The sequence below is a fragment of the Buteo buteo genome, chromosome 12 (assembly GCF_964188355.1).
Source record: "Buteo buteo chromosome 12, bButBut1.hap1.1, whole genome shotgun sequence".
Taxonomy (NCBI): Eukaryota; Metazoa; Chordata; class Aves; order Accipitriformes; family Accipitridae; genus Buteo; species Buteo buteo.
This window is the reverse complement of record NC_134182.1, coordinates 21,669,505-21,683,121: the sequence shown is the minus strand read 5'-3', so window position 1 is coordinate 21,683,121 and position 13,617 is coordinate 21,669,505. Positions and strand designations below refer to the sequence as shown.

The 13,617-nt window shown below is 47.6% G+C and overlaps 1 protein-coding gene across 1 annotated transcript in view; it reads right to left on the bottom strand.

The window, feature by feature from the left end:
• Positions 1–13,617, bottom strand: part of MDGA1 (MAM domain containing glycosylphosphatidylinositol anchor 1) — a 144,332-nt gene that overhangs the window by 92,376 nt on the left and 38,339 nt on the right. Inside the window, exons 2-3 of the mRNA XM_075042038.1 lie at positions 3,191–3,330; positions 235–409 (exon numbers count right to left, since the gene is read on the bottom strand). Coding sequence (XP_074898139.1) covers positions 235–409; positions 3,191–3,330 — 315 coding nt within the window. The remainder of the gene's footprint in view (positions 1–234; positions 410–3,190; positions 3,331–13,617) is intronic.

Below are 13,617 nucleotides of genomic sequence, written 5' to 3'. Positions count from 1 at the left end.
AGACACTATGGTACCTAGATAAGAATGACACACATGGACAGACTGAGCTATCTTTTTCATGGATGGAACTAATCTCCTGGGGAAAACGGACCCTGGGGACACTGCACCAGTCCCTTTGCTCCTGAATCAGGTGCACATGGTCCTAGGGCAATGCAGCTCCCTGCCAGCCCTGCAGCAAGGCAGAGACATGCAGTAGAACTGTGGGAAGGTCTGGGTTGCCGCTAAACGACTTACACTGCACATCTACTCGAATGGACTTGATGGCAGGGACCCCAACCCCATTTTCTGCTTTACAGTAATAGCGTCCCCCCTGCAGCCTTTGGATCTTCTCAATCCGAAGGGTCTCGTTAAGCACTGACGTCTCTTGGAATTTGTCCGATGCGCTGCCAGCAGTTTTGGTCCATCTCACCTGCATGAGAAGAACGAGAGAAATACAAACAATCAGTGACACAAACCAGAGATCCCAAGGGACAGCAGCACTCCCTTTGCTCCTCTTCCCCCTGCTCCCTAGCCACCCTCAAACACAGGCCCTACAGCACCACCAGACCTTACCAAAGTTCAACTACTGATCTCAGTATGTCTCAGTAGACCAGCTGCTGATTCTCATCCATCACCGATCCTCACATCCAAGTGTCCAGGATAACCCCTCAGTTCACCCAGACACACACTGCATATTTACCACTCCTGCTCTGGTCCTGTAAACCCAGCAGCTTGGTTAGGTTTATACCACTGTCTGCACAGCACAGGACTTTCAGCATTAAGCCTTGGGACCCCATGTGGCTGGTAGGCCATGAAGCTACAGCAGACATCAGCTCACAGCTACAGAGCTTTTACTGCAGTCAACACTCTTTCATCTTTCTCTGGACAGCAAGGCTATTTCTGCTGTTTGCTTTTCCAAGTAAGAGTGAGAAAATGTGGTTGCTATCTTGCCCCTTTCCCACAGGGAACCCCTGTGTAATTTTTATAAGTCAGCCTTTTGCGGTACACAAGCTTGTACTTTGATTTTAAAGATACAGGAAAAGAAAAGAAAAAATCCCTTCAGATTTCAAGCTATCTTGCATTTTTTTTGTCCTTATGTTACCTGTCTTAAGATCCTGTCTTGCAGGGGTAATGGAGCTGCATGATATTTCATGGTAAATGGTGGCAAGAGGACAGCGCTCCTAAAGAACGAATGGTTATTCTTATGTCTGGAATGAGGTACAACCCTAGCAGTGGCAGTACAAGCTTCTCCCTTGTTTTCTGCAGTCCAGACAATGAAAGAGAGAGATGGCTTTTCTCAGCCCATTGGTTTACTATATCTGCAACCTCCCTTCTGAAGGTTGGTGACCGGTGGTCTCCCACATTGGTGCCCATCTAGACTCTGGGGCTGAGATCCAGCGAGATCATCCACCAGAAAGAAGACAGATTTTCATTCAACATTGGCCACAGATAAAATGGACCAGATACCTTGACCAATCTGCCAGACTTTGCCTAAAGCTCACTGCCATCACCTGATTGATGCTGATGCTCTAGAAAGAGCAGGGGTGTCTACATGCCACTCCCGGAGCACTAGGCTGAGCAGATTTTCAGAACTAATGACCATGGATTTATTTAGCCTTTGTAGGCTTATTATGAAATTGTCTGAGGGCCCCGAGACTCTCAGAGTCTCCTGTTTGCAAGGACACTTTAGCCAGCTCTTTAATCTTTTCAATTTCAATCTCATTTAAGTATTTTGGCCACATTTTCATGCTTTAATGACTGGCTGACAGAAGGGAAAAGAGAAGATTAAACAAAGGTTAGGATAAGAGCTTTACTAGGGAAGAAATCTATCCATGAGGAGGGAGGGCAGAGATAGGACACATGCCACGTTTCATGTGCATGGGTTCCAGCCTCCCCAGTCATGCCTGGTTCCATGCTCTGGTGTTCCCCATGCATGTCCAGGCAACGACAAGCCACAATGTTGCCCACTACCATCATGTCTGCATCAGGCTCTGCTCCAGCAATCTCTCTGGCTACCCAGTCTCAAAATCCTGCAACCTGCCAGCACCTTCCCACACATACAACATCCTTAGGCAGGGCCAGCCCTACCACCTTCCTCATTTCTGATGTACACAGTTATCATCTTCCTATCACTGTCACAAGCCTAGGCTGGTCATTTTTGCTGGCTTGGCTGAGATAATTTCCTTTTTATTGTTTCCAAGATATGCTTTGATGGATAAACCATTTCAAATCCTGCTGGCTGAGACTCTCTCTCTCCTTTGTCATAGTCTCTTAGCCAAGTAGCTCCTCACAAGCAAGTCCACAGAGCCACTGATTGATGTGTTGAGAAGCCATGCATCTGTATACAAATATCTTTAGCGGGATTGGGGAAGGGGCCAAAAAGGCACATGTACTGTACTTGGCTCCCTTGAGTGTATTCTGGCACATGCAGCCTCGCAGTATGCACCAGCTGCCACCCCTACCATGCTCTGGTCCAGTATCTCTATAGGCACATCCACACTAATATTGAACCAGCCTGCTTGAGCATCTGAAGGGTGGGGAGGTGGCTGCATGGGACTTGAGGCTATGCAACTCTCTAGGGACCCTGGGGAAGGACTGTAACCGTTAGCCAAGCTCAGCTCCATACCTGTCCACTGAACTGTGGCTCACCACAGCATAGATATACCCAGCACAGCAAGTCTGAATCTGCCTCTGGTCAGTGGCCATAAAGCAATGACCAGCAGGCTCTGCGCTGGGCTCAGTGAACTGCACTACAAACAACTTCCCACACTCCCCCAAGCAGGTTCCCCTTGTCTGTACATCCAGAGAAACTGAGAGACTGATGGACCATGAAGGACCAACTCCTATGGCCAGCACATGTGGTAAGCCTCCTCTAGCCTGCTCCTGTTTTGCAGTAAAAGGGTTAAAGATTTGAGGGTGGTTTGTATAATGGATTCAGTCTGGGCTTTCAGATTTTTGGGGGACTTCACATACTGAACACCACTAGAAGGTCTGTGTAGGCTCCTGCAAAGCTTTGTGGACTGTTTTCCATGAAAGTGAGGCTCGATGCTTCATAGCTTAACAAGCTAGTGCTCGCACTAAAAGGCTTCCCTGCCTGACTCCAACACATAGGAGAAAGCTGGGCACCCCATTGCCCACAATTTTCCTTTACATAGAGACTACAAAGAAGTGCCATGGGGAACATGGATGACAGGCAAGACTGAAAGCTTACCTGTGGCTGGGGGTGTCCTGTGACCAGACACTGTAGGACCAGCGTATCCCCCTCCCGAATTGTATAAACACGTTCACTGATGTTGTCTTCCTTCACCACACACGCCTGCCCAGCATGGATGATTTGCGCCTGAGCAGGAGCTGCGGAGAGGAAAGAAGAGGTAAAAAGGGAAAGAAGCAGCACCCTAGCCCCTTACATCCACTGCCCAGGGTGGCAGCCACCACGGCAGGGTGGAAAAGCCACCTCTTAAGCCACAGAGTGGAAGAGCCAGTGCTGGGTATGAGACACAAAGGTCTCAGGAGATATAAAATTGAACAATTTTCCCCATCTCCTGGGCAGCTGGTATCAACTGCTATTTTAAAACCATTGGTCCTGTTGGGATGAGCAGCTCTAAGCACTGCAAAGCAGAATATGGAGCTTTTTGAGGGGGACCCTCCTGCATGGGCTGAGAACCAAGAATTCCCTGCTCTCATCTCTCCCAGAGAGGAGCACATGCGAGTGGTTAAAGCAGGGACCTGGTCGAATCACAACTGCTCTACGCCTGTCTAAACCAGGCCTGATTACTATGATTTACCTTGCAGGGGACTGGGATAACTACTGAGCGGAGTCAGAAAGGGCCTCGAAGCTCTGTACAGCTTTTAGCACACGTCCCTAGAACAGGCGTAACAGAGGCTGCAGGAGAAACAATTCTTTCCTAAATTACACAGCAACCTATCTCAGCCCTGAGCCAGAGTGAACAGCCTCTGTCAGACCAGGGGACCCATAATCTCTAGGGATCTCTCCAGCTAGGGCTCCAAGCAGAGCCCAGTTACTGTCAGTCCAGCCAGGAAAACAAGTGAAGACCAGTGCTGTGGAAAAATACGTGGAAAGGAATTTCCCAGAACAGTTTAAAAACTTCATGCCCCCCAAACAGCAACTATGTCCCACTGTAACCCTGACCAACAGCAGAGAGAGACAAGCTCTAGGAGAACAGGGGTTTTTTTTAAAGAAAAAAGCCTCAGCTCCAGACTCCTGTGCAAACAGCCCTTGGGTCCCTACTCCAAAAGCATTTGTGTGATCACCAAAGTGGCTGAGATGTATTGAAGGTGACTGTGCAGTCCAATGGGACACCTGAGCTTGTTCAAGGGGAAAAATCCAGTCACACTTCAAGGAACAGAGAAACCCAGAAACGTGTCTAAGAATCGGTGCCTCAGTGAGAGTACCCCTGGGATATTTCTCTGTCTTGCTACAATGCTTCCAGGTGACTCTGGAGTCACAGCTCCAGCTCCCATTAGTGAAATACAATGCAAAGGAACTGAGGAGATGATCAAAGGGTTTAAAGCAACAAGCCTTAGTGAGCCTTCTGAAACAAGCACAGGTTTTGCACAACCTGTTAAAGCTGAACTGAGCACCTACTTTTTCCTCAAGGTTAGTTGAGCTTCAAAGACTATTTTTTTTTCTTTTTTTCATTCTTTTGGCATGACCAAAATGCTCTAAACCCAATCACCTGGGCAAAGGAAGTACTCAGATTTATGCTGGTTTAATTCACCAGCAGCACAGACCTAGGGCAGGCTGGGCTTGGGCAGTGGAGGAGATCTGCCTTTGAGGTCAGCCTGTACAAACTGGTGTCACCACAATGCACTGACCAAGCAGCAGTGACACAAGAGCGGACACAGGGCTAGTGGGCAGCAAGCTGCTCAGGCTCCACAACCTGCCACGGCCACCCAGCACCCAGGCAGCAGCACTGCACATGCAGCAAGCTTCTCCTTTTTGCACCTCTTCCGACTTTCCAGGGAGGTGGCACTTTGTTAAAATCATTATTAGTGTCCAAACTGTTGACTAACTGAAGTAACGTGTATTTGAATAATATGATGGCAAAAACACAGACAAATCCCTCAGCCTCTCCTGTCCTCCCCCTCTGCAGGGCTCCCAACAATGTGCCTGCTATTGCTCGAGCATCATGGAATGATGAAGCCAACTGCCAAAGCTTCACCGATACAACCAAGCAGATGAGTGACCTTGCCCTGCTTGGTTGGCAGAAGAGTCTTGTTGAACCCAGGAGAAAGCAGAAACCTATATATGTGCTTACGCACATATGTGTATCCAAACACACAGATATATATGGATATACATACAGATAGGTAAATACATTAAGTAAAACAGTGACTTATCAGGAAAAGACATCATGAATGCTTGTCAAGCAAACAGTGGCAGACGAGTAATTCAGAAGCCTATATAACCTTTGCCAATACACCTTAATCCAAATGACAGTCTCTTGTACTGTTTCAGCCCTCAGATCAGTCCTCTGCAGACCTGCCACCACACCTTTAACCTCACATGCACTGCAGAGCATCACTCACAGTGCCAATACCCAGGCTGTGATGCTTAAGAATCCCTGCTCTGTGATCAAAAGAGAGACCCTGTCCCTTCCCATCCTGAACCATATTCACCCCCATCTCCAACCTGTGCTGCCTGCATTTCAGTGGGGTCCTGGCACCCTGCAGCAGCAAAGCTCTCGTAACCTCTCTTCACAGTCTCTGGGCTGCATTTGCCAGCTGGTGGCTCTATTCTCCCTTTGCAAACATGACCTTGCTGCAAAAACTCATTTCCAGCCACCCCATGGAGAATCAGAATATTTGTCTGCAGCTCTAGCTCCCAGTTCAGTGTTTCCTTAAGTGGCTCTGCTGTACCCCACATGGTATACAACGTAAGTCTTTCAACTTACACTCTTTTCCCTTCGGCCATCCCAATTCCATGATTTCATCTGTTTTGTGTAACCCTTTCCTGCCATCTGCCTAAAGGTATTTCCACATGGGGATTTTCCACAGCAAAATCATAAGGTACAGTGGTACAGGATTAGACTGTTTTTGAGCAACTATTCTGGTGCCAAAATACCTTGTGGTAATTTGCTGGTGTCTCTCTGAGTTCGATAAAAATATTGTTTAAACTAATCCTTATTTGGCACTACTAAGCATTATATGGCACTAGTCTACAGCAAAACAACAGCCCTAGGGATAAGCCCTGCATTGTAATTTTGTCCTCTTCTCCCAAATTCTCCCTGGATCCACTGAGCTGCAATGAAGCTTACAAGCAAGAGTGTACACATCCAGCTTTGTTCACAGGTGTCTTAACTTGCTTGTGTTACCATTACTAATACCTTGCAGCTATATTCATTGGAAAGGGACATACTTTAAGTGAACCTCCACTGCTTAAGCTGTAACATCTCTCTTGCAATCACAGCACCAGGTCCCCAGCAGAACAGCCACCATTTTTCCATGTCTTAAATCCCATATGAACCCAGATCTCTCAAAAAGGAGCTCAGAAAACCTGGGGTTATCTTGGAAAGAAAGGCACTCAGGTAGATGGCACAGGAGTCTGGGAAACTCTGCCTTTGGTTACAACTTGACATTAGTGAAATGGGGGCTGAGCAATGAACAAACCCAGCTCTTATGGGATTGCATTAAATCACAAGATCAGGCTTGGGAAGGTCTCTGTACCAAGCTCAGCCTGCCACAGCACACAAAGGCTGGGAAAGTCACCTCATGCCGTATTACAGATGGGCAGAGAGATTGTGAGGATTAATTGCACTTTTAATGTGCTTGAACAGAAAGACTACATTATTGTTTGACATCATCCCAGGTCTCCTGGAGGATTTCAGCATGCAGACAGTTTGTGCATTGCCAGCACAACAGGATGGCAGGACCATGCCTGTCAGAGTGAACGGTTTCACAGAAGGCCCTTAGGAGGGAAACGAAAGGCCAGAGCACAAGGCCAGGTGCTGGAGATGAAGCATTAATCTCAGTCATTCTCAGCAGTGCTCCATGAAGAACAACCCTTGCACAGATACAACCTGCCCTGTGAAGTCCTGCTGGGGCAGAACCCCTCTCCTCAGGCTCACAAACCCTGAAGCAGAGGTCCAAGGAAGACATCTGATGACCTTTATGGGGGAAAAGCAGACAGGTTGCTCCCCACCCTTTTTCCCCCCCAACATTTTGAGGGACAGATGCATCATCACTTCCATTCCACTTCCAGGTAAGAGAGCAACTTAGGGAAGGCTCCCAATACAAAGTCCTCCAGAGAAACTAGTCCAGCTAAATATTGAGTGCCAGATCCTTTACAAGGGAAAAAATTCAGACTCTGAACCTGCAGCACTAGGCCCTTCCTCAGGAAAGGGCTGGCTTGCAATGCATTTGGCCTCTGCACTGAGATTTCCTACTATGTTTTCACTTGATATATTTACACATTAAAAGAAAAGGAAATTGGAGTGGATAAAATAACTGTATTCCCAGTGTAGTATACTGTACAATGTTATTATTACCATAATCTGCAAAGTTTATGAGACTCTTGGTGCTTAGAGGTTGCTAATACCATTAAAACGCAGAAAAGGAGAGAGAAATGGTCTTTTGGAGAGGACTGAGTAATCCGTATTTGGTTCACAGGTCTAACCATTCATCTTTTTGAGCCTGAGATCCCATTGCTACAATGGCAATGATGAGAGCTCTTTCACAGGGAGAGTGGTGAGTGACAGATACTTCATTGAGACTCCCTTGGTCAGAGTCAGCAACAGTAAGGGCAGGCTGCTCACCCCTTTTGCAGCACAGCATCAATTGCACTTTACTCCAGCCTTCTCAGCCAGCTAACACTAGCCATCACCGTTAGACTCTGTCCCACCACCTCTGCCACCTGCACATGTCCTGCAGATGGCTTCAAGGACGAAGAACATTCATCTCCAAAGCTGCTGGCCTGATACCTGCAGTTACACACAGGGACACTGAATCCACCCTCCTCTGCTACCACGCTCCTGCAGGGTGGGGAGAGAGAGAAGCTGCACCTGGAGCTTTCCCTCTTCCTCAGGCTTAATCTACCACCCTGCTTTGCAAGGCAAGTGATGTCCTCCCATACATCTCAGTTACACGGGAGCAAGGGCAGGGGGGTGGGCATTGGCTGCTAATCTGCTGCTTAAACCCCTCAAGAACCTGCCTGTCTCCTTCCCTCACCCTTCCCGTCCTGAGCAAGTGGCATGTAAGGATGCATCTTGAAGGGAGTTCTCAGAAAGGGGAAAAATATACGGTGTTTTTGGAAGACATGGGGTTGACATAAGCATTTCATTAAGGAAATCCACACGTGGCATTCCTTGCTGAACAGCCACTCTCAGTAACTGCTTGTCCATGGGTGGAATTTTCCTGCAGCACTGTTAGTTACAGACCCTGCACGGCAAAGCGCCCAAGGAGCATCTCAGGCCTTGAAGTCACTGCTTTAATTAGCATTTTAACTTGTCTGTTCATGCAATGAACAACTCTGCTTGAAGAGCAGGGGCACACAAACATGAAGACCTTTAAGGAAGGGGTCATGTCCCCTTAGCAGAGCACAAACAGAAGCCAGCACCATAGGTAAAGGGAAGAGACGTGCTAGCAACACTCAGCAGGAGGGAGGAAGGTCTAGTAGGATGGGAAGGGTTTGCAAGGGACAGCATCCTGGCAGTCAAACAAAACACCCTGCTCATGCCAGCTCTGGGAAGGGATGGCAGCAGCCTCGGTGTGTGCTCCACCACTATTCAGCTGGTCTCATTGATTGCTCCACTGTGGATGAAGACCACATGTTTTGCTGAAACTTTTGACAAAACAAATTAACCAGTCCAGATCCAGCCCACAATGCAGGGCATGATATCGATGGGCCATTTGAAAAGGAAAATTCAGTCCAGCTTGCAGATGATTATGGCAATAATAATACACAATCAGTGTCCATTAACACTGTCAGCAGGACTGTGGATCAATAGTGTATTAATGGCTGAAGAAAGACCGCCCGTACCTATCAGCAGTTAAGACCAGTACAACAGCAGAGGGAGAGGAGATGGTAGTGGGTGGATGTAATTGAGCTCAGGCACTGGATGTCTTTGTGCAGCCTGCCCAGGGGAACCCCTGTCACCACCACTTTCTGAACATGTTCCCTGACTGCTTGCTTGGGGACCTCCTCCTCCTCCACACCTCAGCCACTTCAGCCTCTTTGCCCAGCACAACAGCAAAGGGTGCACAGCCCCTACAGGGAACTTCCCCAGCTGAAGCTGCCTGGTACAGCTCAGCCTGATTAGGCTCCAACTTTTAACACAAGGCCAGGCTAGTCCCATAGCAGAGAGGCAGGCAATGCACAAACTCCCAGGGACAGCTGAGGAGCAAAGAACATTCATGATCCCGGGTCTCCTCCCACTCCTGGGACTTCTCTCTTGCCCAGGCTCCTCCTGTTGACTCTTCCAACACGGTGTGCTGCCTGTGCAGCTCTGTGCTACCATAAGGCTGCCCTAAAGTAAAAGCCATCAGGAAGCCCTCCCTGCATGCTGATGCTAAGGGTTACAACCCCAAACAAGACAAATCTCCACTGAGGCTCTTTTGCTCCCATGCATCAGTGTTCTCACTGCAGCCCAAACCATGCACACTCCAAAAAAAAAAAAAAAAAAAAAATCTGCTTACTGTACTCCTGGCCTAAATTTGCAGCAGGGAACATGTCATATTTCAGTAACAAAATGTCTCTGACTCCTTTGGTATTTGTACACTGATCATGACTAAAACACAAGCATCAATACACCCACAAAAGAAACACAGCCACTTCCGAGATATGCAAAGCAACCATGTCTAACCCCGTGTAACACTCCATAGCACTCTTGAGCAAGAAGAGAAAAATATGATTTTCAATGGGATGTGCACAGAGAAATGACAGAGTTGTGGAAAGTAATCATAGAGCATGAAAACTTAGCTACTTAAAATAGCATGGGATTTTTTTTTACTTGGAAGAGACCAAGACTACATCTTTACATCTCTGGCTGATTGCATCTCCAGAAACAGAGTTTCCTTTTGCAAAGCTCAGTCAGATGATTTGCACGGTCTTAAAATAACTTTTTGCTTAATCAATGTCACTTCCTTGAAGCATCTCTATAATTTTGTTTCTTTTAGAAAAACGGCAGCAACAAAATCATGTGAGATGTTATGAATAGCAGGTACACCCCCCGGTGACTGCAACAGCTGCTCCCAAGACCTTCATTCAATTTAAAACTAAAGAGGTATTTTGTGCTTTAGTAAAGTATCAGAGTCACCAGATCATTATTGACCTCCCCTCCAATCCGCAACTCCACCGCCTGCAGCAGCTCACTAGTTTTCCTAGGTGTTCCCAAAATTTTCTTACATAGGTCCACCTAACTGCAGAGCATCAAGCAGCAGAGCAAAATCAATTGGCAACTTTCTTTGATAGGAATCGAGTGACAGATGTTACACACACAACATTACAGTGGCATACTCTGGATCACTGCCTAACTCATATGCCTGAGTGGAATTTGTACAGATGACTCAATGCCAGCAATATGAAGTAGGTTGTCTTAAAATCTTTAGGGGCTCCAGATACGGTGGCAGTCAGAGCCCGCAGCTCAGAGATACTGTCCTGGAAGCTTCCAGCTTTGGTTAGGAAATGAAAAAAGCATGTCTGTCTTGTAACAGCCATAAAAGAGACTTTATCATCTTTCCCAACCCACTTCCCACTGTGCCAGCTTCAGAGCCTGAGCTGTATCTGTAAATCTTGCTGCAAAACCCAATGAGCCACAGAGCTACACTCAGGCGAGGTGATCCTGCCAAGCTAAGTGCTCAAAGCATTGCACTTAAAATCCCATTGCTTGCGTGGTTGCTACTTAAAGCTCCTAAGCATTTTAGGGGAAAACACAAATGAGGCAAGCAGCTTGGGGGAGAACTCAGGCTTCGTCTATTCTAGAGACTACCAACAGACTGACTTGTTTGTCAGTTGGTAGAATACCCCAAAATGAAACAGTCCTGTCAGAGAAAAGAAGGCTACAAAGAGAGGAACTCAACTGCATATGGGCAGTACTGACTCTCGCTTATCCTGCCTATGTGCTGCAGGAACAGTCCCAGTCCCCAGAGGACAGGCCAGCACCGGACTCCTTGGCAGGTTTGATCCCTTGCCTCCTCATGGAAACTTCCACCAGGTCTCCAGTCCCCTGAGTCAATCTCTAGCTGCTCCATGCATCCACCACCCTCTGAAGGGGAATGAACAGTTAGAGGCATCCAGAAAGCCTGCTGACCCTCTGGCCTTTACAAGCCCTTGTGCTCTCAGCTTTCAGCATGCTCATCACCAGGAGCCTCCGAGCAGCCAGTTTGCAGGAGAGCCAAGGGTGGCTCAGTGGAGATACAAGTCAGCTGCTCTTCATGCATCTCACACTTCTGCTTTCCCTTTTTGCTCCTCTGTTGCAGCATGCAGGAGCCACTGAAGCTACACATCCCCATTCAACCAGGAAAACTGCCTTTCACAGGCATGCTGCAGCTTGTCAGCACAGGTAGCAAAGCCCAACAGGTGATGTCCCCAGGATCTGCAGCTAATAACTTTTGCAGGCAAATGGGCTTTGCTCGAACGGTCCCAAGGGTTTTACCTCTCTCCTCTTTCCCCTGAATTCCAGATCAACTCATTCGCAAAGTCACCATTGGCGCTGCTTGTTCCACTTCCTTTCCCTTTTTATACTTTAAGCCACTTTGGTACAACAGTGACTCTTCAAAAAAGAGGTCCGTGTGCACAGATCTATAAACCAGCATACTTTGAAACTCAGCTGTTGTTTCATTGCTGGACCATTTAACATAGGAGATGAAAGGAGAACACAACATAGAAACTTCATCTCTTCAAAAGAGAGAAAAAATGTCAATTTGCTAATCATCTGTCAACTAGATTAGCAGCAAAGGTGCATGAACTCTAACCAATGAATAACTACAGGCTCCTGTTCATATCAAAAGGGAAAAAAAATAAAAAAAAAATCAGGCAACAACTATGGCTCCTGAATCATGAAAAATAAGGAAAGGCAGAGGAAGTGGTTTCAAACTGGGTTTCCTGGCTGGCAGGGTGCTCCAGACTTTGCTGGTGAGGACACCACTGAAGTCACATGTATGTGCTAAAACCCATCCCTGGAAACACAGGGAGAGGGACAGATTCAAGCTCCAAGTATACTCTAAACAATAGAGAAGAAAAATAACAAAACCCAAACCAGCATGCAATCAGAGTACACTAACACAAGCTGGGTAGGAATAGAAGTACTTCCATGAAACTCCAACTGGTGCTGTTCAAAATGCTAAATCCTGAGGCCCAAATTCTTCAATACTGAGGTGGAAACTGGGATCTGGTGAGCAGGAGAAGGGTTGGCAGAGAAGAGCTGTCGGAGGAGAGGACTTCTCTCTACATGGAGAACCAAAGCGGATGTTGTATGCTCAGGGCTGCTAACCCCAGAGGGTGGGCGCATGGCTATGGGGTTAGCAAAGCAAGGCACTTGGAGCTTTGACCAGCCGGTGCCCCAGCTCTCCTGCAGACCTCCTTGTCCATGTGATCAAAGCAGCTCCACTATTGTCAGACAAGCTCCTGCAGAGGCACAGAGCTCAGTGCAGGCCATAAAGCCCATCTGAGAAGTTGGGTAAACACTCAGGCACTGAATCTATGCTAAATTCTCACCTGTCACGGCTCCGCTGCTTTCAGGGCCTCATCTAGCTGGCTCGGAGGGAGCTGGGGATGCAAGGGCAATCACACCATGATGGCAGTGCAAACATTCCCTCCATGCAGGAGAGGAAAGATTCAACAAATGGCCATGTTTACCTGCTGCTATACCCAAGCCTCCACAGAAAGCGAAAGGCTATTTCAATTGTGAAACAGAGTGGAGGGGGGTGTGGGGGAAAATCACTGTAGGAGCCAGAGAGTGACAAGAGCCACAAGAAAGAGACTGAAATAAAATTTCACTAAAAGCCTGGTTTGTTCTTGCCATAGTTAGAAAGAGCTGGAAATACAAATTCTACCCTTAATTCAAGTATCTAAAATCCAATTTTACTACTGAAAAGTGGCAGGCAGCAGGGACTCCTCTCTGTCCGAAGCTCTATGCACAGTGGTACCCATCCCACAGGCACCCTAGGTCCCTGCAGCAAAGTCACTTCCCAGGGGATGAAAGCACCATGGCTGCACGAGATCAGTTCTTAGCCCCAAGCCACTTGGTAGGGGACAGGCAACCGTGGCACAAACCCCAGCACAACCACTCACTGGCAACTCTGGCAGAGATGCCAAGGACCCAGGGGACAGCAGAGACTTGGCGCCCCTCTGTCAGGTGCTTATCTGCTTCCAGCAAGAGCAGGATTAGAGGCAGGGATGCTGCTGGTGATACAGCCCCTGGGCAGAAAGAAGCTTTTGTGCTCAAATAGGTTCCCATACAGTCCCTCAAAAAACACTGATGCTTTTATCCCCCAAGTGCTGTTAGGTCGGGAAATGCTGTTATTGTGTGCTGCCAGCTGGGGAAGATAAAGAAATGAAATGGCTTGTGCATCATCGGGTGGGAAGCCTGAAGCGCATAGTCCAGGATCAATCCATACCTAATTCCAGTCTAGTGCCTTACAATGCAAAGGCCAAACTTTAGCCTCTAACACTGCCTAATA